This window comes from Phocoena sinus, chromosome 11, assembly GCF_008692025.1.
Source record: "Phocoena sinus isolate mPhoSin1 chromosome 11, mPhoSin1.pri, whole genome shotgun sequence".
Taxonomy (NCBI): Eukaryota; Metazoa; Chordata; class Mammalia; order Artiodactyla; family Phocoenidae; genus Phocoena; species Phocoena sinus.
Window position 1 is genome coordinate 78,465,010 of NC_045773.1, and position 27,245 is coordinate 78,492,254.

General features: G+C 41.2%; 1 protein-coding gene across 8 annotated transcripts in view; it reads right to left on the reverse strand.

Annotated features, from left to right (window-relative positions):
• The window catches only part of PKHD1 (PKHD1 ciliary IPT domain containing fibrocystin/polyductin), a 603,444-nt gene that overhangs the window by 438,773 nt on the left and 137,426 nt on the right, over window positions 1–27,245 (reverse strand). For all 8 annotated transcript variants that reach the window (XM_032648750.1, XM_032648749.1, XM_032648748.1 and 5 more), the window contains 2 exons: window positions 25,743–25,899; window positions 3,325–3,537 (listed from right to left, as the gene is read on the reverse strand). In XM_032648750.1, the coding sequence (XP_032504641.1) occupies window positions 3,325–3,537; window positions 25,743–25,899 (370 nt within the window). The remainder of the gene's footprint in view (window positions 1–3,324; window positions 3,538–25,742; window positions 25,900–27,245) is intronic.

Sequence of the window (27,245 nt, forward strand, 5' to 3'; positions counted from 1 at the left end):
GGAAAAATATCATGAGAATAGCCATAACTAATAGTGCTGGAGTGTTAACCGTGTGCCAGATACTTTGGAGCAGTTCACAAGCGGTAAATCTATGAGGTAGGAATTATGTTTTCCTGGTTTTATAGAGATTGATTTGCCCAAGGTCTTAGTTGATGAATAGCAGAACTGGACTGATTTCTGACTCCAAAACTTATATAAACCACTAAAAATAGCGTTTCTCCACGTGTAGTCAGTGGGCCCCCTGAATCAAATCACCTGATGGTTCCATTGAAATGCACATTCCTGGGCCCACGCCAAACCCACTGAGTCAGATTCTGGAAGTGAGGTCCAGAAACCTCTATTTTTAAAATCTTCCTGAGAAGAGCCTTCCATGCACTAAAGTCGGTGAATCTCCTCCCTACAGCATCCTGGGAAGCTGAGTGAATGTTGGGTCTTTAGGGACCTTCTGGGGGCAAAGCACTGAATCAAGTTGCTCACTGTTTTGCATACTTGACAGCAAGAGAAAATTAGTTTTTCCCTAAAGCCCCAGTGTCACTAGACCCACCTCTGGCCCTGGGAAAAGGCCAGTGAAATTACGTAACGATTTCAACTGTGATATACCACCACGCTGCCAGAGGGGAAGTCTGTTTGAGACCTCAGGTGGTGAGGGAGAGAGAAGGGAGAGGATTGATGGACCTCAGGCTGTGACTGGGATTCCCTGCCAGAGAAGGCAGAAGGGAATCCCTCTCACCCAATGGCTAAGCTCTTTCCTACATACTATTTCTTTCAAATGGATGAGATGCAGCAGCATCACCTCAATGAGGAAAACAGCTTGATTTCGCCTGTGTTCAATGTGCAAGCTCTGTGGTTCATGAGAGATTCTACTCAGGCCTATATTGACAGGGCTGCGGGGAAATGGGTAAAACAGCCATTGATGACACCCTAGTCCTGGGAATACAGGAAAGGAGAGGTGGAGGGAGAGGGAAAAAGAGGAGAGGAAGAGTGTTGGGAGAGGAGAGGTGGAGGGGAGAAGACAGAAACAAGGGAAGCAGGGGAGAGGAGGTGTCTGCGCTCTCAGTATCCAGTAACATCACCAGGATAAAGTAGCAACACTTGTAACTTCCAGAATTCTCAGAACACATTAGAAGTATCTACTTTGCTTTAATTGCCCCATCTTAATTATAAGCAGTGGTCCTAGGGATTTTCTTAACTTGACATCTGTTAAAACACAAAGGTTAGGAGCACAGGGTACATTTACAATACAAGCACATAAAGGTTATTTGTAAACTCTTTTGCTGATCCTTCATAATAGAATGTGAGGAGAAAAAGGAGCTGGAATGAAAGAAGCCGAGTAAAAGAATGAGGAGAGTTTCATTCTTCTTCAGGTGAAATTCCATTTCGAGCAAGAGCTGTGCCATCTGCATCTTAGAGGACAGTGGCTCTCAAACCAGAGGGTCCCTGTTGAGCTGCAGGATACTTCAGACGGCCTATGGGCTGGTTGAAACACTGATCTGCGCCCTCTTTTTCTCCAGCTGTGTTTTCTCAATGGTAAACAGCAGCACATTGGGTTAGTGACCTAACTGGCTGTTAGACTACAGCAAACACTTGAAGACCATCGCTGACCTGTGAATAGACAGAAGCCCCTCATGGATCCTGGGCTACAAGATCGATGTAAGTGCTTGATGAGGGATACAGGAAGAAAAAGGTCCTCCTTAGAAGTAGAATACAAGAATCAATATTGTAGGTATTTTGAATTTCGGTCTAGATAATTGTGGGTTTTTTAATCCTTACAAAATTTATCCCCAGCGTGTATCACTCTGGCTGGTCCATGGTCAACACTTAGTAAATGCTTGATGGGGCTTCCCTGGTGGCGCAGTGGTTGAGAGTCCGCCTGCTGAGCAGGGGACACGGGTTCATGCCCCGGTCCGGGAAGATCCCACATGCCGTGGAGCAGCTGGGCCCGTGAGCCATGGCCGCTGAGCCTGCGCGTCCGGAGCCTGTGCTCCGCAACGGGAGAGGCCGCGACAGTGAGAGGCCCGCGTACCGCAAAAATAAAAAAAAATAAATAAATGCTTGATGATAAGATCTCACTTCCTCTCATAGTAAGCCAAAAAAGGCAAAAGAGGGCTTTTAGTAGACAATGATTGAGGACCACAATTTGTGATGGACAGAGCCTTAATGGAGCAAGAAGGGTGATTCCTCAGCATAGCCACATGCCATGCCTAGAATAACTACTCTGTGATAGGTGGCAGGGTCTTATTTTGCTACGTCAGCACAGAAATTCCAATGTAGAGAATGTCACATTTTCTGGAGATCGGGCTACTATCTGGTGCCCACATTTTTGATCTGACTTTGGCTCGTGCTATGTAATCAAATGTATATAAGCATCCACTGAAAGACACTCCAAGCTCATCATGCTATACTTACATTTTCTAGTTGATACTAAGGATTATCCTGGCACGTTTAGTAATTTCCTGAATCTCAAGGAAAATAAAAATGTCCATTTTGCGAAGTGGGATGAAGTTATCAAAAGGCAAACGAAATTGTAGCAGAAACACATTATAGTCTGATTCCTATTTTTTCCCAGGAATCCATAAACACCAACCCACCTGTAACAAAATTCTGGGTAGAACTCTAACTGAACCCTGTTCCCAGGGGGGTGAAAACAGCAACAACAACAACAAAGTGAAGTCGTCTCTGCTTTGGGCTGCCACCCGTGTACACAGCCATGGGTGTAGGCTAAGTAACAGGAAGTAACCATACTGGTTAGTTTTCACTAGGTTAAACTGCAGCTGCAAACACAAATCTCAGTGGTTCATGACAACAAAGGTTTATTCCTCACACACATACATAGGAGCAGTATGCAGCTCTGCCCAAGCTTGAGCTGCCCCTATCCCTATGGGGGATGGGCTATTCTCAAGCAGAAGGAAAAGAGAAAAATGACCAAAGTATCACAATGGCTCTCAAAACTTCTGCTTGGCCATGCAGTACATCAATTTCTGCTCACATTCCATTGACCAAAGCAAGTCCAAGGCTAAGCCCACTCTCAGCAGGACAGGGAAGTATGGTCCACCCACGGGGAGGCACTGAAAGTCACCTGACAGTGGGCAGAGGTGACAGAAAGGAGGGCACATAACTGAGAACCACAGTACACTCTGCCGTGAGCATCATCACAGTTAATATTCCTTATTTAAGGAAACAGTGCTCATGCTGTAATTGACTTTGTTGCCTCTGCAACTAACAGCCAAAGAGACGGAAGTAGTTTTATCATTTTCCCCATTGTCTGCACCTTGGCTAGACACACACAGCTCTACCTCAGTTCCTCTGGTCAACTGCCTCACTCACCATGCAGGGAAAGAGTTCCATTCCTCACAGCCAGGAACTTGACTCCATACGGAAAGAAGGGGGTAGAGTGGGAACTCCCGTAGAGTTTGATCTGAGCTTTGCCTTGGAAGGGCTTGTCCTCGGATCCAATCCTGAGCTCTCCACCATCAGAAACAAGGATGGAGTGTGCTCTCAGCTCGATGGGTCCTGGGTCCAGGAAGATCAGCTTTCCTCCTAATAGCCAAAGAGAAGACAGTCAGTCTCTGGGAGAACGAGGCTCACTTCCTTTTGACAGTTCCAATGTCTGATGAAATCCTCTTCGTTTATGTACTTCTGCTGAAATTTAGGCTCACTTTATCTTGCCTTCTCTTCAAGAAGCACAGCTGAGGGCATCAGACACCCAGAAGCAGAAGCAGCATATTACTAACCTAGCTTAGGGTAGCTATCACAATTCACAGCAGCTTTATTTGTAGTATTTTTAATGACAATAACCTAAATGCCTAGAAATTTAGGACTGCTTAGATAAGAAACAGAAGGTCACCGTTTTTACCATGTAACAGCAGCTTAGAAAATTAAGTTTAAAAAAACTGGGAAACAGGAAATAGGAATAGAAGAAAATATGCCAAAATTATAAGAATTACAGTAAAAGGAAGTGTAATTAGGAGGCACTATGAAATTTTTAGCACTTTAGCTGACTAACATCTATTATCCTTTGCTTTGGACAATAGACACTGATTTCCACAAGGAACTGTTCTGCTCCATTGAATAGAGTTGAGTGGGACTGTCAAACACGGTGTCTTATCCTACCATCAACTGAGTCATGTACCCAGGCTTCAAAAGGAAACCTGGAGCAAGCAAATCTCCCTCCCCAGGCGGGAGAAAATAGCATGCCTTGGCCCCTTACCCACGTATATTTTCCTTCATAACGCTTAGCATCAGACATACCATATATTTTTACATGTTTACTGTCTGCCCTCCCGCCCCCCAGGAATGCATGCTTCATGAGGGCACTTATCTGCCTTGTCCACTTCTACATTCCCAGTGTCTAGAACAGTGACTGGGAGAAGGTTGGCACTCAATATATAATTGCTGAGTAAATGAATAAATGGTTATATCCTTTTAGAGTATCTGTTTTAAGTACCTGAATTTCCTTATAGACACACACACACACACACACACACACACACACACACACACACTCCCATTTTCTCAGAAAGGATACTGTTATGACATTGAATCAGTAAGTCCACACATTGTCTCAATGAGCTAAAGGTAAGCCCAGAATGTGGGGGAGGCAAGTGGCAGAAGTGGCTCAAAAGGCAGATTCCACAGGAAGAAAGAGGGTCATGGTGAGGGCCAGTGAAGAGCAGAGACTCCATCTGCTAAATGGAGTCCTGAATCCAAGGTACCAAATCCTTGAGTTGGATTGTTGTTTTGTACTTAAACACGTGCTGGAGGAATGAAAGGGAGTGAAGAAAAAGGCCAAGATGCTTTTAGTCGTTTCTGTTATCTCCATCTTAGTACAGAGATAGTGACCAATACAGATGGAGGCCACTCCTCCCCTGACCTTCTGTCCTAACATTCTCTTCAGCTTTCCTTGGCTCCTTTATCTTTGATCCTAAAGCTCGAGCCACATACCATCAATAACAGTCACAAAGTGTTTACTTGGATTCAACCTCTTAAAGTGCTCTTTCCTTTCAGCCACATTTTAGAACAACACCCCCCTGTGGGTATCCAGTTTCACCATCTATAAATTGTCCATGGCTAGAACTCTTCCCTCAGAGATTTGTGGTGAGATTTCTTGAAATGATGCTTGTAGATCCCTGGTCCTGGGTCTGACCTAGTAGACACTGAATGCAGTGGTGTAATAGCCCTACTAGACCACCTCCTTCCAATACCTCACTCTCCGTTGTCCTGACGTCCCTTTTCAAATATGGCATAGAGATCACAGTCTAAGGTAATCGACCCAAGAAGCAACTCTCCTTTAGTGACGTAGAGGCTTGATGCTTGAGTGGCACCACACTGCTCACCAGACTTCCAAAGGGCCTGCTGGCAATTCTGACCTTAATTTTCCCTTCCATTGTCATCATGATGACAAGAATTATCATTAGAAATGCAATCGTATCACGCATCCTGCTGTGAACAAGAGGGAAGAAATGTGACCTGTGGTACAGGCCACCTTCTTGAGTTCACTAGAACTTTTTCACTCACAGCCATGTGTCATTAATGTCTCAACTAATTATCTTCAACTGGTGGACCATGGGTTGGGCAATGGGTCCCACCATTATGAACAGTCAGGAAATCTGAATCTGAACAGAGATGAACCAGTGATGGAGACAGGATATTGGATCAGGTTCCTGTCCCCTCTGCTACTGACCTCTGAATGACCCTCAGTAAGTCTCTCAAAATTGCTGGGCCTCGGACTACTCAGTTTCCAAATCTGTCCCACTCACTGCTGAGGGATGGTCTGTTTGCCCCTTGGCGATGTGCAGAACAGAATTGTTCGTTCGTTCGCTGAGGCTCCTTCCAGCTCTAGAACGTTTGGCATCTGCACCTGCAAAGATGCAGTCGAGTGTGCGTTTGACACTGATGGAGACAGGGACCTCATGCTCTCTCGCCACCACCTACACTGCAGGGAACTCTGAATACCACTTGAGGAAGGGATTACCTGCACAGTCAGGAATTCAAACGAGATTATGGGGAAAGCAAGGGAGCTGACATGTATTAAGCACCTACCATATGCCAGTACCTTTAGCTATGTTGTTTGAAATGACCTTCCAAACAAGCCCGGGAGGTCGATGTCACACTCCGTATTTCAGAGCAGACAGTGAGCTGGGGGAGGCAGAGCGAGCATTAGAACCAGACCACCTGACAGAGGCACTCACGCTCTCTCCACTTTGCAAACCCTCCCAAGTAGCTTTTTCATTAATTAGGAAATTAATTTCCATTAAGTATTTCGTTAATTTCATTATTTATCATAGTTACTTTTAAGGAAAAACACGTGTTAACCTAAGTAGCTTTGCCTATGGCTTGTTTATATGTGGTTTATTTTAATTTTGTTAATGTAGATATACCTCGCCTCATTCCGAAAAGGATTTGAGGCAGACTACAAGGATTAGTGGGTACATTTATAACCTGGGTTTTGTCCCTTATACCATCAAGCAAAATATTAAATACACTGAACCAAACTGGTAGAAATCTGAAAATGTCATTTACTGACAGGAACTAATTATGACGCTAATGAAGGGAGAAAAGTTCAGCCCCAAAACATGAATGACCTGTGTTGTCAAGAGTACTATAAATAGGACAAATTAGTTAATGCAGTAATCGCTCTTCCCTGCTAAAAAGCCTTTCCTCCTTACTTTATCAGTGGCAGGTACGTATAAGAAATCTAGGGAAAGGAAGAGAGTTTGATGCGGAATTCAGCTAATTTTGGTTGATACGTGATAACCAAGGCGAAAGTTCCTTGGTGTGAAAGAACGGAAAGTTTATATTTAATCTGTCTCTGTGCCAAGGCCCCAAGTGTTTTCATCCTCACACTTTATTAGCTTAAGTCAAATATACAGCAGGCTGCTTTAAAGGATAGTTATTTGAGTATGGGAGGGCAGTGGGAGGACTTTATTTCTCCACTTTATAGAGCTCAGCCCCATCTGAAAGCTGAAATAAAGAGCAGGGCTGAAATCAGCCTTTGGCGGTGACCCTTACATGGCTTGTTATGATTGTTCATGAAAGCTGAGTATGTCCCACGAGTGACCTTGGGTAATTTTATAAAAATCAATCAACCATCATTATTGTTACTTCCCCTCCAAAATAAATACATGAACACAACTTTTTACATGTAATCACTTCTTCCCATTAAACATCTCTTTTATTTCTTTTAAAGGGAAGTAAAAGAGACTTTTAGCAGCTAGCTAATGTTTGCAAAGTACATCAAAACCTGCTTTGGGCTAACCCTACAATTAGCCATCCTCTGTAATAACTGCAAAATGATTCTGTTGTATGTGTGTGTGTGTTTTAAAGAAAAACAAATACACAGTTCTAGCTATTTTCCCCCTTACAGAAAACATTTAGAGTATAAGTATTTTACATTACAAGAATACTCCTCAAAAGAACTGGGTATACCTTCTATCCCAGATTTTTCCCTCTAGTCTCTTTGGAACCCTCCCCAGCTGTGCCTTTTCCTGCCACTCCACCAAAACTGGTCCTGGTTGAGGTCACAAATGACAACCACATTGCTGAATCCAAGGCGGGATGCTCAGTGCTCACCTTTCCTGAGCAGCCAGCAGCATCTAACATATTTATTCACTCCTTTCTTGATACTCCTTCCCCTCGCCCACCGAGCACTGTGCCCTCCTGGATGGCCTCCCACCTCCTGAGCCTTCCCTCCTGACCTCCTCTGCCTGATTCCTCCTGCTTGTCCCAACCACTGACACTTGGAATGTCACAAGACTCAGTCCCTTGATCACTTTTTTTCTCACCTTGTCTTAAAAGTTTTAAACCCCATCATATGCTCATCGCTGATAACTCCCAGATTTAAATCCCTAAGGCCCACCTCCGCCCTCAGCTCAAGGCTCATCGCCCCAACTGCTACTTGACATCTCCGCCTGGATGTCTCAAAGGTTTCTCAGCTTAGCACGTCCAAAAAGTGAGCTCCTCGTCTTGCCCCACAGTCCTTCCCTTTTCCATAAATGGCAACTCCATCCCCCCTTTGCTCAGTTTGAAAGTTTGAAAGTCCTTTGCTTTGTTTGAAAGAGTCAGCGTTCACTCTCTCTCACACCACAACCAAAGCTCCAGGGAATTTTGTGCATTCTTCCTTCAAAATATCCCTGTGATCCAACCCCTTCTCACCACCTCCACTCCTATCACTGGGGTCTAAGTCACCCTCATCTCATCCCCAGGTGACTCTAAAAGCCTCTTAACTCAGCTCTTTTCTTCTGCCCCTGTCCCCACCCCAGGGTCTACTCTTAAAACAACAGTCACTGTGATTTGTTTCATGTAAACTTTATCACATCACCTCTCTGCCGGCAATTCTCCACCGGTTCCCAACACAACACACAGTCAAAGCCCACCAAACCCTGCAGCGCTGGCCCTTCATGGCCCCCTCTCCCTCTGCTCTCCCCGGCTCACAATCCTCTGCCTCCGTGACCCTCTTGGTCCCCTGACTCACAGTCTTTGCCCTCACTGTGTGCAAGTCCCCCCAACCACCACCAAACCACAACCCAGCTCCCTGTTCACCTTCCCTGCTGCATTTTTCTCCATGCTGCTCAGAAAATCTAACAAAAAATACAACTTGCTGACTTGATTGTTTTCCTTATGGAAATAAACTCCATGAGAGCAAGAATTGTGGTCTATTTCATTCAGAGCTGCAGCCCCTGTGCCTAGAACAGTGCCAGGCATACAGGGAGCTGGGAAAGTGGTCACTAAATACGTGTGGAATAAATAGAAGTTGAAGTTACAGAAGTGAATGAGGTCTCCCTAGACACGTAGAGTGAGAACACAAGAGAGACAAGACTGTCAAATAGTATTTAAAGACTAGACTCAGGAAAGGAAGTAGAAAGATTTTTGCATGTGAGTCAAAGAAACAGGTGAATTAGGAGAAGAATCAGAAGGTTGGGGTGGGTTCCTGGAAAAGCTTTAAGAACTGGGGAAACTGGTAGATGATGATGGCAATACTTAGTGTCATTTTGAGGAGGATCTGGGGGAAAAAGGGTGCAGAGCAAGAGTGTACGTGGTTAGGACGTACATGCCAGGTGATGAAATGAACTCGAGGGGAGTGACTTCCATTTTAAGCAGACGTAAAGCCAGAGATGAACGAAGGCAAGATCTGATGACCCCCAATTCATTAGATCAATCTGCATCACCAAACTAGATCCTTCCTTTATTCAAAGCTTGAACTACCTAAATTTTCAGATGTAAGTTATCCAATTTACTTATCTATGTGGCTGAGCCTCCATTCAGCTTTTTGTGTCAACTCTGAATAATTCCTTAAAAAGTTTAGCATCCTGTATTTTGTTATCTTTCCAGTAATTCCCCAGAGGGAGCCTGTGGAATTCCCTTTCCCTGGAGAATTAGAGATGATCATCCATTCAGGATGCACAGGTCCTGCTCTGCCTGGATTAAGAAGGGCAGACTCAGTGACTACGCAGAGTTGGCGCGCTGTGCTACACCCTACTGTACCCTACAGCACCGTGCTGCTGTAGAGGTGGGTGTCAAGAGAAGGTGAGGAAGAGAAGGCTAGCATTCAGGGAAGGCAGCCACAGCCCGGAGCCTGCGTTCTGATGGGGATGCACAGAGCTTCCTTTGTTGGTCAGATCCGGATTAGGCTTTTGCCTGATCCACTGGAGCAGAGCCTGGACTCTTTGAGGTGGGCTTGTCCCCGGCCAGGGAGGCGGAAAATCAATTTGGCTGGCAAATGAGATCCCCCAAGAGCTCAGTGCACACTCCATAATCTTATCCACTAGCAGCTCCGGAAATAAATGCCTGGGCCCTCACATATTCATGGGGGAGGTGAGGCATAAATCAGGCTTTAAGGATTGGGGGCAAAGGCAATGGACTTTCTGGCTGGCTACTAATTAATCAAGCACAGAACACCTCAGCCTAGCAACCTAGCACAGGCTACTGCTGCTTTACTCAACTCTATTTTCATTTCAATTAAAACAGATATCAAATGAAATTCTCCCCTTTAGCCGATGCTGCTTATGCATCCCCCTGTTCTTCCTTTAATTAAAAAACATGCTTATTGCAATACTTGCCAGAATCACTTTAATGGTATTTTAATTGTAAGGTCTCTGCCTGATTAAAAAAAGAAAATATGAACCAGAAAATGTTTGCAAAAATGTTCTCAGGATGCAAGAAAAGAATCACACACCGCCCCGAATGGATGCCACATACTAATTCCTTAATTAGCCTGGCACCGCTAGTCAAGTGGGCAACGTGGAGGAGAAAACATATCGGAAATAAAATCATTGACTCAGAGCCATGAACAATAGGGAGGAATCGTGTTCATCAGCTCGTATTTCCCTTGTAGGAGAGACAACTGCATAAAACTAAAAATACCATACTCAGGACAGGCCCAGTCAATGTGGCCAGACAGATTTTTTTCCACTGTTCTTTGGGAAAAGAGTAGCTGGGACAAAGACACATATTAATCAAACTATCAAAAATTAAATACAAAGAAAACATATTAAAAGCAGCAAGGGAAAAACAACAAATAACACACAAGGGAATCCCCATAAAGTTAACAGCTGATCTTTCAGCAGAAACTTTGCAAGCCACAACAGAGTGGCAGGACATATTTAAAGTGATGAAGAAGAAAAACCCACAACCAAGATTACTCTACCCAGCAAGGATCTCATTCAGATTTGATGGAGAAATTAAAACCTTTACAGACAAGCAAAAGCTGAGAGAGTTCAGCACCACCAAACCAGCTTTACAACAAATACTAAAGGAACTTCTCTAGGCAAGAAACACAAGAGAAGGAAAAGACCTACAATAACGAACCCAAAACAATTAAGAAAATGGGAATAGGAACATACATATCGATAATTACCTTAAATGTAAATGGATTAAATGCTCCCAGCAAAAGACACAGACTGGCTGAATGGATACAAAAACAAGACCCAAATATATGCTGTCTACAAGAGACCCACTTCAGACCTAAGGACACATACAGACTGAAAGTGAGGGGATGGAAAAAGAGATTCCATACAAATGGAAATCAGAAGAAAGCTGGAGTAGTAATTCTCATATCAGACAAAATAGACTTTAAAATAAAGACTATTACAAGAGACAAAGAAGGACACTATATAATGATCAAGGGATCAATCGAAGAAGAAGATATAACAATTGTAAATATTTATGCACCCAACATAGGAGCACCTCACTACATTAAGGCAAATACTAACAGGCATAAAAGGGGAAATCGACAGTAACACAATCACAATAGGGGACTTTAACAACCCACTTTCACCAATGGACAGATCATCCAAAATGAAAATAAACAAGGAAACACAAGCTTTAAATGATACATTAAACAAGATGGACTTAATTGATATTTATAGGACATTCCATCCAAAAAAAAAACAGAATACACATTTTTCTCAAGTGCTCATGGAACATTCTCCAGGATAGATCATATCTTGGGTCATAAATCTAGCCTTGGTAAATTTAAGAAAATTGAAATCATATCAAGTATCTTTTCTGACCACAACGCTATGAGACTAGCTACCAATTACAGGAAAACATATGTAAAAAACACAAACACATGGAAGTTAAACACTACACTACTTAATAATGAAGTGATCACTGAAGAAATCAAAGAGGAAATCAAAAAATACCTAGAAACAAATGACAATGGAGACACGACGACCCAAAAACCTATGGCATGCAGCAAAAGCAGTTCTAAGAGGAAAGTTTATAGCAATACAATCCTACCTTAACGAACAGGAAACATGTCAAACAAACAACCTCACCTTGCATCTAAAGCAATTAGAGAAAGAAGAACAAAAAAACCCCTAAGTTAGCAGAAGGAAAGAAATCATAAAGATCAGATCAGAAATAAATGAAAAAGAAATGAAGGAAATGATAGCAAAGATCAATAAAACTAAAAGCTGGTTCTTTGAGAAGATAAACAAAATTGATAAACCATTAGCCAGACTCATCAAGAAAAAAAGGGAGAAGACTCAAATCAGTACAATCAGAAATGAAAAAGGAGAAGTAACAACTGACACTGCAGAAATACAAAGGATCATGAGAGATTACTACAAGCAACTCTATGCCAATAAAATGGACAACCTGGAAGAAATGGACAAATTCTTAGAAATGCACAACCTGCCGAGACTGAATCAGGAAGAAATAGAAAATATGAACAGACCAATCACAAGCACTGAAATTGAAACTGTGATTAAAAATCTACCAACAAACAAAATCCCAGGACCAGATGGCTTCACAGGCGAATTCTAACAAACATTTAGAGAAGAGCTAACACCTATCCTTCTCAAACTCTTCCAAAATATAGCAGAGGGAGGAACACTCCCAAACTCATTCTACAAGGCCACCATCACCCTGATACCAAAACCAGACAAAGATGTCACAAAGAAAGAAAACTACAGGCCAATAACACTGATGAACCTAGATGCAAAAATCCTCAACAAAATACTAGCAAACAGAATCCAACAGCACATTAAACGGATCATACACCATGATCAAGTGGGGCTTATTCCAAGAATGCAAGGATTCTTCAATATACGCAAATCTATCAATGTGATACACCATATTAACAAAATGAAGGAGAAAAACCATATGATCATCTCAATAGATGCAGAGAAAGCTTTCGACAAAATTCAACACCCATTTATGATAAAAACCCTGCAGAAATTAGACATAGAGGGAACTTTCCTCAACATAATAAAGGCCATATATGACAAATCCACAGCCAACATTGTCCTCAATGGTGAAAAACTGAAAGCATTTCCACTAAGATCAGGAACAAGACAAGGTTGCCCACTCTCACCACTCTTATTCAACATAGTTTTGGAAGTTTTAACCACAGCAATCAGAGAAGAAAAAGAAATAAAAGGAATCCAAATTGGAAAAGAAGAAGTAAAGCTGTCACTGTTTGCAGATGACATGATAATATACATAGAGAATCCTAAAGATGCTACCAGGAAACTACTAGAGCTAATCAAAGAATTTGGTAAAGTAGCAGGATACAAAATTAATGCACAGAAATCTCTGGCATTCTTATACACTAATGATGAAAAATCTGAAAGTGAAATTAAGAAAACACTCCCATTTACCACTGCAACAAAAAGAATAAAATATCTAGGAATAAACCTACCTAAGGAGACAAAAGACCTGTATGCAGAAAATTATAAGACACTGTTGAAAGAAATTAAAGATGACACAAATGGATGAAGAGATATACCATGTTCTTGAATTGGAAGAATCAACACTGTGAAAATGACTCTACTACCCAAAGCAATCTACAGATTCAATGCAATCCCTATCAAACTACCAATGGCATTTTTCACAGAACTAGAACAAAAAAGTTCACAATTTATATGGAAACACAAAAGACCTCGAATAGCCAAAGCAATCTTGAGAATGAAAAATGGAGCTGGAGGAATCAGGCTCTCTGACTTCAGACTATACTACAAAGCTACAGTAATCAGGACAGTATGGTACTGGAACAAAAACAGAAATATAGATAAATGGAACAGGATAGAAAGCCCAGAGATAAACCCACGCACATATGGTTACCTTATCTTTGATAAAGGAGGCAAGAATATACAAGGGAGAAAAGACAGCCTCTTCAATAAGTGGTGCTGGGGAAACTGGAGAGGTACATGTAAGAGAAAGAAATTAAAACACTCCCTAATACCATACACAAAAATAAACTCAAAATGGATTAAAGACCTAAATGTAAGGCCAGACACTATCAAACTCTTAGAGGAAAACAAAGGCAGAACACTCTATGACATAAATCACAGCAAGATCCTTTTTGACCCATCTCCTAGAGAAATGGAAATAAAAACAAAAATAAACAAATGAGACCTAATGAAACTTCAAAGCTTTTGCACAGCAAAGGAAACCATAAACAAGACCAAAAGACAACCCTCAGAATGGGAGAAAATATTTGCAAATGAAGCAACTGACAAAGGATTAATCTCCAAAATTTATAAGCAGCTCATGCAGCTCAATAACAAAAAAACAAACAACCCAATCCAAAAATGGGCAGAAGACCTAAACAGACATTTCTCCAAAGAAGATATACAGATTGCCAACAAACACATGAAAGAATGCTCAACATAATTAATCATTAGAGAAATGCAAATCAAAACTATAATGAGATATCATCTCACACTGGTCAGAATAGCCATCATCAAAAAATCTAGAAACAATAAATGCTGGAGAGGGTATGGAGAAAAGGGAACACTCTTGCACTGTTGGTGGGAATGTAAATTGATACAGCCACTATGGAGAACAGTATGGAGGTTCCTTAAAAAACTCAAATAGAACTACCATACAACCCAGCAATCCCACTACTGGGCAGATACCCAGAGAAAACCATAATTCAAAAAGAGTCATGAACCAAAATGTTCATTGCAGCAGCTCTATTTACAATAGCCAGGACATGGAAGCAACCTAAGTGTCCATCATCGGATGAATGGATAAAGAAGATGTGGCACATATATACAATGGAATGTTACTCAGCCATAAAAAGAAACGAAATTGAGTTATTTATAGTGAGGTGGATGGACCTAGAGTCTGTGAAGTAAGTCAGTGAAGTAAGTCAGAAAGAGAAAAACAAATACCGTATGCTAACACATATATATGGAATTTAAGAAAAAAAAAAAGGATCATGAAGAACCTAGGGGTAAGTTGGGAATAAAGACACAGACCTACTAGAGAATGGACTTGAGGATATGGGGAGGGGGAAGGGTAAGCTGTGACAAAGCGGGAGAGAGGCATGGACATATATACACTACCAAACGTAAGGTAGATAGCTAGTGGGAAGCAGCCGCATAGCACAGGGAGATAAGCTCGGTGCTTTGTGGCCACCTAGAGGGGTGGGATAGGGAGAGTGGGAGGGAGGGAGATGCAAGAGGGAAGAGATATGGGAACATATGTATATGTATAAATGATTCACTTTGTTATAAAGCAGAAACTAACACACCATTGTAAAGCAATTATACTCCAATAAAGATGTTTAAAAAAATAGAGAGAGTAGCTGGGCCAGCTTAATTGGTTTCCAGTCCTGACAATCCTATATGGTTCCCTCTATTGTTTTAGGCTAGTAGTTCTCAAACTTGAGTCCATCAGAAACACCCAGAGGTCTTAAAACACAGATTGGTGGACCTTGCCCCCTCACAGTACATTTGCTATGGGGCCCAAAAATGTGCATTTCTAGCAAGCTCCCAGACGATGCTCTTGCTACTGATCAGGGAGCACACTTTGAGAACCACTGCTCTAGGTAAATGAAGCTTGTTCTAGATGTCCATAGTCCATAGTCTAAAACAGGTTGAAAATACAAAGATGGAATTGCGGATTAATTCACTTTGTCATTCAACTAACATTTGCTGTTATTTCCAAGCCCTTCTGCTAGGTGCCACAATAAAAATATTAAAAATACACTTTCAGAAGGTCACAGTGAAGTTTAATTGCTCCAGGTGAATAGAAATACCCTGGTTTTAGTGAACTGGCCAACTTTACAGATAACCAAGAAAGAAGATAATGGTGATGACTCAGCCTTTTACTTTTTCTATAAAACATAAAACTCATGAAGTTAACCTTATCAATGAATTAACTCTATGCTAATTACAAAGTATAAACATATTTGTGGAAGAGAAACATTTAAAGGAATTCAAAACACTGAGATGTAAATAAATGCCTTTTATTATAGCTACTGTTGTCAATTACTAATTAACTAAACCTTGATCTCCTTTCTACCTCGAGAAAATCAAAACTTCCTTTTACCAACAAAGTTTCTGATATTTAAGTTCTGAAGCCCCTCAGCTGTTCCATGGATTCTTAGAAAGTCACTTAAGGCCTCAGAAAGAAAGGAGAAAACGGGGAAGAAACTGTCTTCTCCAGGCAGGTAAAAATCTCCGTAACTACCAAGATACCCACTGATTCAAATAATCTCCTTCTTTCTCTGTATCAAAGGTCAATTAGCATTGATCCAATCACATTTTTTTACCAGCCCTGCAACCTGATACGTTTCTCTGAGCAATCTGTTATTTAAAAGGTTCCAAATATAATTACTCTCTGAGTATTGTAACCATGATTCAGCTACAACATAATAATTTTAGAAATGAACAATAATAGTCGTTCATAGTACTTATTTAAAAAATGAGCGTACATCCTACCTTTACTTGACCCCCAGGAATATTACAGTACATGGGAAATGATAATAATGAAAAGCTGTCTTCAGTATATTTCAGTCTGCACAAGAATCCCAGATACATAAGCATCCCAGATTTCTAATTTCACTCCCAGTCTGGATAAACAGGATGTGAGAATCATTAATCAACAAATGAGGTAGAGAGGTAAGGAGAGACCAAGTCCTGAAGGACATTGTAAGCCATATCATGGTGTTTAGACTTGATGTTAAAGGCTAACAGAAAGTCCCAGAAGGGTTTTAAGGAAGGATGTTTGAAATATTTATTTTTTGTTACTGAAAATATTGTAGCTTCTGCAGTAGGAAAGGACTGGTCCCTTTCAATAGCATTTTTCATGTTACAACATCCAAGTTGTCAAGACATAAACTGTAAATTGTTTAATATCTATCTATCTGTCTGTCTGCCCATCTACTGAAAGCAAGTCCTTTCTCATAGCAGTGGCTTATCTTTCATTTAAGGCTAATCAAGTATGTCTGGGACTGTTCTCTGGAGGTAAATATTGTAAGTCATTGTCTGACTGGGAAAAATAAGGGGTTTCAGAGCCAAGTGTCCCCCCACATTAAAAAGTCTTTGTCTCTGATCTCCTGATACACAAATAGTAAATGAAATTGGTCACTGTCTGGACTAATCCACTAACATTTGAGGATACCAGGAAGGACTCTGATTACAGAGAAATTCACAACCAATATTAATCTGCCTCTTCCAGTCAGAAATTCAGTCATTCAACAATTATTTGAGTACCTACTATGTGCCTGGAAGTATAATGATCCTGGCAATACAAAGGTGAGCAAAAACAGACCTGGCTCCTGCTTTCTTCAGCTTACTTGCCTAGATTGCACATTGCCAGAAGGTAAAGGGCAGAAAAAACACAACCTAATATTAAATTTTGTAAAGAATTAACATAAAAGCAATTCATATAAAAGTTATATGAGTTGTATATGAATGATATTAAAGTTCTTAGCCTATGAAAAATCCTATCAATGATCTACTTAGCTTTGGATATAAGCAAGGTCTCCACTCATAAAATAAGTAACACCAATTTGTCACCAAGAAAAGACTGACACATAGAGATGCACAAAATTAAGGGAGTTAAGGGTGGATTTCACAGAACTCAGGTAAATGTTTTCTGGTGCTGACTTCTCCATCTGGCTTCCACTTAAGATCACTGCACAGCCCAGGCCCTTCTCAGCACCATGCTTGAAACTATGGGAAGGAAGTTTACCAATTCCTTTACCACACTTCCCTCTCAGGGCTACAGATGAACAACATTAACAGCTGGTAGACATTTATACAAGCCACTCTCCTCCTGTAAAGGGAGGAAGTCACCACCATTTCCATTTTGTGCACTGATTTGAGGCCCAGATCCTTACCCAAAGCCACAGGAAAGTCCATGGGTGCCTCATATTTGAACTCAGGCCCCCTGTTTGCTGACCCAGCCCCAATCAGACAACCTTGTCACCTTGTCTGTACATAATCATCCAATTTCCTGCCTTGAAGGGTAGCTTTCAGCTGGAAGAAGAGTCAATTCACTCAATCTCCTTTTGCAGCCAACTTGCACATAAGTTGTTTTAAACTTACCCATTTGAAACAAATTTTATCAGTTCTCAAAACCCTCCTATGTTGACCAAGACATTCTATAGTTAGGAGAGGAAGAAAAAAAAATATTAACAGGGTATTTCATTTGTATCCAATGCCTTCAGATGGATTTCCTTTAAATCCAAGCTGCTCTCAGTGAAGTCTTAAAACTGCAGACACGGGGTAACCTGCCCCGTAACTCCCAGGGTCCTGATGCACAGAGAGACCACACAGGATGTCCCAGGAAGCCCTGTTTCACAGCATTCCCAGATCACTGCATTGTAAAGCATTATGTGAAGCATGCACCTACTGAAACTGAGGTCGGTTTGGTTCTAATTAGAAGGAACCAAGTGTACAAACCCTGGGATAAAAAGGCTGTGCTGGATACAGCACTTAATACCTCACTCCGAAATCCTCAAACCCTTGAATAAGATGAAGAAACTGTAGGAGACACACAGATGGCCAACAGGCACATGAAAAAATATTCAGCATCACTAATAATCAGGGAAATGTGAATCAAAACCACAATGAGGTATCACATCACACCTGTTAGAGAGGCTATTATCAAAAAGACAACAAATAACGAGCTGGCGAGGATGTGGGAAAGACGGGAACTCTCCTACACTGTTGGTGGGAATCTAAGTTGGTGCAGCCACTGTGGAAAAGAGTATAGAAGTTCCTCAAAAAACTAAAAATAGAACTACCATATGATCCAGCAATTCCACTTCTGGGTATCTATCTGAAGAAAACAAAAACACTACTTCAAAAAGATATATGCACCCCTATGTTCATTGTAGTATTACTTACAATAGTCAAGGCATGGAAACAACCTAATGAATGGATAATTAAAATGTGGTGTATATACACGTGTGTATGTGTACACACACACACACACACACACACACACACACACACACACACACTGGAATATTGTTTAGTGATAAAATAGAATGAAATCTTTCCATTACAACAACAGGGATGAAACTTGAGGGCATAAGGCTAAGTGAAATAAGTCAGAAAAAGATAAAGGCCATTTGATCTCACTTATATGTGGAAGATAAAGAAAAGAACAAAACAAAGAAACAAACAAAAAACAGACAAATCTAGCTCACAGATATTGAGACCAGATTGGTGGTTGACTGACGTGGGTGGATGAGGGGTAGGCGAAATGGGTGAAGGGGGTCAAAAGGTACATACTTCTAGTTATAAAATGAACATGTCCTGGAGATGTGATGTACAGCATGGTGACTACAGTTAATAATACTGTATTGTATATTTGAAAGTAGCTAAGAGAGTGGATCTTGCAAGTTCCCAACACAAAGAAAAAAATTTTGTACCTATCTATGGTGACTATTGTGGTGATTATTTTGCAATATATAAAAATACCAAATCAGTATGTTGTACACCTGAAATTTATATAATATGTCATTTATACCACAATAAAATTTTTTTTAATTTTTAAAAAAGAAACTCTACAATGAACCCAGTAGTTGGTCAAGAAAAGATGGCTCATCTCAATAAACCAAGAATAAGCATTGCTAGACTATAGAAATCACCAGTATAACAGACTAAAAAGATGTGAGTGTCCTCAGAACTGTGAAATAAAAGAAAGCATTTGAAGAAAACGAGACCACATTCCCAACTGCAGCAGAAAAACACACTTCCACAAAGTCAAAATGCCAAGGAGAATGAAGGCAACCTCATGGATAACTGCTACTTCCACCTCTGTATCCTTCCCTCTCTTGCCGTAGAAAAACACTTCAATATGCATTCTGAAGATAAGAGAGGCAGAAGCCATCTGAGGTCTTTATTGCCCAGCTAATTCTTTGAGTAATCCAGTTTGCTTTGTATATAGAAGCAGCCACTAGCTGTAAATAAAATTGCAACTTAGGCCTGACATGCAACCATCTCTTCTGTTATTCCCTTCAATCCAAAAGAAACAACAACTAACATGAACTGAATGCTTGTACTGGGCCAGACCCTGTACTAAGGGCTTTAGAAACATTCTTTCATTTAGTACCCAGAACATCCATAAGCGTTGGGTGATACATTGTAGTATGGCTACACAATAACAAACAGTAAACGTTAGCAATTGCTGTCCCTGCTGCTATTACTAAAACAGGCCTTACTCTAAAGAGGAGAAACTTGAGGCTTACAAAGGCTGTGCAACTTGCTCAAGGTCACAAAGCCGGTAAGAAGCAGAGCCCAGATTCAGATTCAGTTCTTTCTGGCTCAAAAGCCTGCCAAGCATTTAACTGCTTTGGTATACACCAGTAGACCAAGAAATAGAAAATCACATGAAAGGAAGCCAATGCACTATTAAACAGCACAAGTTTCTGCTCAAGCCTTGTAAAATGAAGGTACTGTGAGTAATAAGAAACTACAAAATGTCTTCCTCTTGAAAGCCCAATGCCAAGGGAAGAGGGGTTTCTAGAGTTCATCCTCCCCTAATTGACCCTTTATTAGTCATCAGCTCTAGACCACTTCACATCAAGCTGCTTGACCACCAGGACAGAGAGTCACTGCTTCATTCAGAAAATATGGATGCTTCCCCAGCTACAGACCACAAGCCCAAGATCCTTGCCCAGAATCCATAATAGTGTACACAAGAGGGTAACGTTCCGTCTCTGTTATTATGGCTCATCATTATTACCTGGAATAAAATAATAAATTCAGCGATGCCTATGGCCGTTGGGCATCTTAACATAAAAGAATGAAAAATATAATTAACTAAATCAAGGCAATATGCCTATTTCCATCCCAGCTCATTAGTATTAATTGATGGGGTTAATTCTCTTTTGTGTTTAACAGTATCTCCTAAAAAATAATTTAAAAAAAAAAAGGAGAGAAGAAGGAATGGAGGGAAGAAATCGAAATGGTATAGACAAAAGTTCTAGGCCTTTTGCTAATTAAGATGAAATCATAAGCGATATAGCTGAAGCTCTTATCAGCGTCACAAAATAATGTGCCATTTTTTCCAAAAAGTTCAGGAATCAGTACATACAGCAGCATAAATAACAGAGAAAACTTAGTCTTTGGGTGCCATTTCTCAATTGCCTCGAAGAAATTTATAATCCTCCTTTCTACTATAAGTTTTACTTGTAAGAAAAAATAGTGTGTTCTATATAAACATAAGGAAGGCACAGAGAGTTCAGAACTCTCAAGAGCCATATGTAGAACTGTTGGTTTTCCTGATGGAGGAGCCTGGTCCCTGTATATACTGGGATTCTGGTTTCCATGAATGGAGAAAATATGGAGGATGCAGTATCTTCATAAAGTAGTTCCAAATGTAGTTCCTAGGTGATCTAGTTTCACTTCTATTTAGCACTAATCCTTTCAAAGTGTGTATATACTTCATGTGGAATGTTTTCTTCATAATACTGTGGAAGTGGCTGACAAAGTACTTCCACTATAATACTTTATATCTTGTTCGTTAAAATCTTTTTTTGTTTTTTTTTTTTTTTTTTGCGGTACACAGGCCTCTCGCCACTGTGCCCTCTCCCGTTGCGGAGCACAGGCTCCGGACGCACAGGCCCAGTGGCCATGGCCACGGCATGCGGGATCCTCCCGGACCGGGGCACGAAACTGCGTCCCCCGCAGGCGGACTCTCAACCACTGCGCCACCAGGGAAGCCCCGTTAAAATCTTTTGAATAAATTATTTTTTGGCTTGAAATTTTTCATGACTTGTTTCATCCCATAGATGGTATCAAAAAATAAGAAAATTTCACACAGCTGTTTTTCTGATACCATGAATGGGTATGAAAAAGACAGACAGTAACAGATACTCAGAGAGTGAATTGCTGTTATTGACGATGATGATAACAATTCAATCTTATACTTGAATAGATTTTTATTGTCCTTCAAGTATCTTCACACCTATTATAGATGAAGAGAAGACATTAGGGGTTGAGAGCTACACCATATCAACCAGATAGTTGAGAGCTGGGGTTCTTCCCCAGTGAAAGCCTTCTTCATATGTCTTTTAGAAACAAACAAACAAAAAATAACTTAGCAGTGGATTTTGTATTAATAACTCATAAAGATATACTTTTTTATGTAGATGTGTATACATGTGTATGTATGTGAATATATGTAAATTTATGTATTTATGTGTGTACATACGTATATAGATAGATACCAGTGAGCACAACTAAGGACAGTAAAAGCAAATTAGTTGAGAAAAGAAGTGATATTTAAGAGAGGAAGAACTTCAAAATTATACTTCTTAAATTTCATCTGGGATCTGAATTCTGCACCATTTTACTTGTCCACCCATTCAAAAATCAACACATGTACTTTGAGCCCACATCATGAGTCAGGCACGGTCCTAGACACTGAAGAGACAGCAGTAAATAATTGATGGAAGTTCTTTGCCTTTTTGAGCTTATCCTAGCAGAGGAAATGAACTGAAAATAAACAAGTAAATTATAGTATCTCATGCAGTGATAAATGATATAAAGAAAAGTAAAGCAAAATAAATGGAGTAATAGGACTGCTATAATTTTAGAAAAGATGGCAAGTCCTCTCTAATAAGTTGACATTTTCTCAAAGAGAGAATGAAATAAGTGAGCTAGACACGTGAATATCTGGAGGAAGAATATTCCAGGCAAAGGGCATTGTGTGCAAAGGCCGTGAGGCAGGTGGGTCACTGGTATATTCACAGAAGAGCTGGAGCAGAGTGAATGAGGAAGGCAAGGTCAACGAAGGGATCAGAAGTTTAATAATGGTGTGAACCTTATTCCTAGTGAGATGAGAAGCCATTGGGGTAGGGGTGGTTGAGGAGATAAGATCTGACATATTTTAAAGGGTGTGGACAATAAACTATTGGGGATTATTTCAGCATATAGCACAAAAGTCAAATACCAATGACTTAAACACATGAAGGCATATTTTTCTATCACAAAAAGTACTTCAGAGGTGGGCAGCCCCAGGTGCCATGCTAGTATGACATCAGAGTCCCGGGTTTCTTCCATTCTTCTGTTTCCTCATTCTGTTTTTTGGCCACACCAAGGGGCATGTGGGCTCTTAGTTCCCGTGCCCTTGCAGTGGAATCATAGATTCTTAACCACTGCACCTCCAGGGAATTCCCTATTTTTCCATTCTTAGCAAGTCAACTCATGGTCCAAGATGGCAGTTGAAAATGTAGCTATCACATTTACATTCCAGGAAGCAGGGAGGAGAAAGAAAGAGGGACAAATAGGGCATGCCTCCTACTAAGCCAGCTCTACCTTAAGAAATGTCCTAGATGTCCTGCACCACTCTTCCCCTTACATATCACTGGCCAGCTCTTAGCCACAGGCTATGTCTACCTACAAAGGAGATGAGGAAATATAGCATTTTAGCTGGATACACTGCTGCCCCAAATAAAAACTGGGGTTCTTGGGCTTCCCTGGTGGCACAGTGGTTGAGAGTCCGCCTGCCGATGCAGGGGACATGGGTTCGTGCCCCAGTCCAGGAAGATCCCACATGCCGCAGAGCGGCTAGGCCCGTGAGCCACGGCCACTGAGCCTGTGCGTCCAGAGCCTGTGCTCCGCAACGGGAGAGGCCACAACAGTGAGAGGTTCACGTACCACAAAAAACAAAACAAAACAAAATAAAACTGCAGTTCTGCTACTAAAGAAGACAAAAAAATTAGAAACGTGGGAACCAGTTAAGAAGTTGTTTGAAATGGTCCCAGCCAAAAGTTAGGTTGAATAGGACTAGGTTGGTACTAATGGGACACATGTTGAAGATTCAGCCAGTAAGACTCACTGATGGATTGGTCATGGAATATAAGAAGAAGAAAGATATCTAGGGTGCCACCAAGATTTTTGGCCTGAGCCACTGGCTATTAAGTGAGATGGGGAAATTCCTCCCACATTGAATCTGTGTGTATATTGATGTCTACACGATCAAAACTTGTCTCATGTACAAAGTACATGCTCTTCACCTCCTCTCCACTATCCAACTCTAATCTTACACCCTGGACACTCGGATTACTTCTGTCTACATTCTGCCTTACCTCCTACGTCACTGTTTTAGAACTAGACATTTTACTCTTTTATATTTGCTCCCTAATTACTTTTTCTTTAATAGTAATGCACATTATTCATGTTAAGCATTATTCCTCACTTCTTGTGTCTCACACAGAGCTCCTGGGCCACTTAATAAGCATTCACAAGTCATCTGTTGAACCAAATTTCATCTGTGTCCTTTCCCAGTTCTCATGCTTTCTAGAACCTATGACCCATATCTCTGTGATTAAAATCTTACTTTCACTCTAGGCAACCCTGCTCCCTACCAACAACTCCTGTTTGTACAGAAACAGGTGTCCACCACTTATCCTCACGATCCTACCCATGGGGGGGATGCTTCACATAACAGACTTTCCCTCTCCATGGGATGAGGGTTAGCCCTTCTAAACCTAGTCACTTATTCTAAATAATGAGAGTGAAGTATTGCCTGAACAGGAACATTTAGGAACAACCACCACTGAAAGGTGACAGCTTGGGGCAAGTATCTGGGTTACTAGGATCTTGAAATCTCCAAGAGTGGAAGACAGGGACAGGTATCCACATACCTCTGCCTTTCCCTTGCCCTCTCTTCTCCTCTGATGCCTCTTCTCCATCTTCAGTCTCTGGCCCTATCAACAAACACCATTCCTTGCTGGAACATTTACCTGGAACTACTAGGATATCCAGAGATTCAGATGGGCTGAGTTTGAGGACTTTTAGCTGCAAAACTTCTCCCAAATTGTATCAATATCAGGCAAAGACCCTTGAGCTCCTGAAGGGCATCCCATCCTCCAACAGGATTTGACTCCTGTGGCGAGAATCCTGGTTAAAGGCCTGTAAAGAGCATCTTTTCTCTGAGCTGAGACTTGAAGTCTGTAATTTTCTTTTGTCACTGCCAGTCCTTAGGTAGCTGCTAGCTGTCAATAAGTCAGTACTCCCCATAGCCACTGGCTACACACACACACAACCACCACCAAAAAGACAGGTCAGGAGCTCAAGCTCACAGGCCTTTTTCCTAAAGGGTACTAATTAATTGATTTGCCTGAAATCTTCTCCTTGCTACCAGAGGGAAAAAAAATAAGCTTGCAGAATAAAGAATGTAAAATTCCTAATAAGTCCACCTGTAAGAGACGGGTAGTAACACTCCATCAGTTTATCCTCTGTAAAATATTTTATGCTCCCTCATATAGCCACAAGCTTACTTTAACAAGAACAAACGCTCCTGTAAATGTTAAATATATTTATAGTACAGAATGGTGTTTTAGTGCAGTTTTATAGATCTCCGTAACTAATCACACTTGCCAGTGAACAAGAGTCCCTTTGATAACCATTCGTTATTATCTGCCACTGAAGGAGGCAATGATTTTTATTCTCATTTAACAGATAAGGAAACAAACTCATGAGGAGGTAGAAACAACTGACTTAGTCACTTGGTAATGAGGAGGAGGAGTTAAAATTTGAATTCTCAGTCTCTCCCCAATTCCCAGACCCTAGAGCTATGTGGCCGGTTTTGCAATAAGGAAGCCTATTTATATGACTTTCCACGGGACAAGGAAGTCAAAACCGCAACAGGGTAAAAGCAGGAAGGCATTGCTTTCTTGGCAGAGAATTTCAAAGGCAGCAGCATTAACTGATTTCAGAGCCTTCTGCTATATCGTGAGTGCTGCCAGGGACAAGCATGAATACAAAGGACTTGAATAAAGGAGGATATTCTTGGAGAACACTGATCACCCTCTTGCATTTGAAAAATTAAAATAATCAAGCTCTGTGCTTTTAAGAGTCAAAAGAAAGGGCTTTCATTTTGAACCTTCTGACCACTTCTTCCTTTCATAGGGAAATCTCAATTTGGTCTGAGAATAAATTGTCAACCAAGGGCTGGAACTTATCCAAAAATTTCCCCTTCCTTCTGCCCCTAAAATGATAAAATCATATATAATAATGCCACCCCCATCTCCAAACTCCGCAAACCTTTCACGTGCAGGAAGTTGAGGATGCTGGTGTTGGTGTCCAACAGGAGCAGCTGGCCTTTCTCTACCGTGACATTGTCGCCCTCTTGTGGCAGTCGCTCGGGAAACCAGCTGTGAGCCCTGGACCACCTCCGGCAGAACTGAAAGGGAAAGTTGCCCTGGAAAACAGGTTTTGTTATTTTGTTTTGTTTTGTTTTCAAGCAGGATAGTCTGGGTGATCCATCAGAACAGAAACTCCTTAAACTCAAATTAATCTAAATATAATTTTAAACATCTCCATAAAATTAGTCACCCTCGTACAACTAACTCAAAAAAGGGAAAATACGGAAGGGGCAAAGTTGTACTCAAAGTTCTTCTGTGTTCAGCCTCCGGAATTCTCCAGCGATATGCTGGTAATACTTTCTTACCTTTTTGCCCAAGAACAGCCCGTCTTCTACCTAACAGATGGGGTCGATTCCATTTTTTATTTTTACAGACGTGTATTGAGCTTTGGACAAAAAGTCATAAATAGCCAGGAATAGAGAGAATTAACACATTCTGCTTGATGGGTGGCATTTTGCTTTACATAAATGGTACCACTTTTCACTGGCTCTACTGCCAAGTGTCCCTGTCTTATAGGAACATTCCTCTCTCCACGTGTTCAGATCCATCTTCCCACCCTGCCTCTTTTGATATTACTGATGCCTTGCCCTCTGTGTTTGGTGCATCCATGCTGGCAAAGTTTGTGCACAGGAAAAATGCCAGCTGACTTCAGATGACAACCCAGAAGCTCTGAGGGAGGTGCCGGGAGTGGGACTGTGAGGCGCCTAGAGGAGGAAGCACCCTTGACCTCCCACAGTCTCCCTGTCAGAGCTTTTGGCTTCCTGTTAATTTACAGTCACACTGAACTCACGTGGTTTTCAAACCAAGGATGTGAAAATCACAGAAAGCAGTATCTGGCTCATGCAAGAGGCAGAGAACAGGTTTAAATGTCCTGTGCAGCTACGGAACTGTAATTCTGATAAATGTAATGAAATCCTCTTGGACAAGGTGATTAGCTCAAGATCATACAGATGACATGGGTATGCCTCTCTCCCAACAGTTCTTCTTCCCACACAGATTCCAACCTAATGCGAAGCCCCAGTTCCTATAAAACAACTGCCTAGAAAGTCCTCTTGTGAGATGTTTGAGGCAGATGGAAGAAGATCGTGAAGAAGGGGAGGCATGTTTATAATACCAATAACTGCACCTCCACAGAGAACAGTGCCCTGGAGTATTTCTGAGAGAGAAAATGGACAAATGTGTTGCCAGAAGTCAGTAGATTTTCCAGGTGTACTGACCCCCAGCTCACTAGTCCTGAGTTATATACTGAACCCGATCACCAACAAGACTTGGGGATAATGAAAAGCAGGATCTTTTCATTTTCTGCATCTACAAAGGAGAAATAACTCAGTGACTCATCCCAATTTAAGAGATGGAAAGGCATCAGGCACAGTGATAAGTAGTCCCAGCACCACAGGAAAAA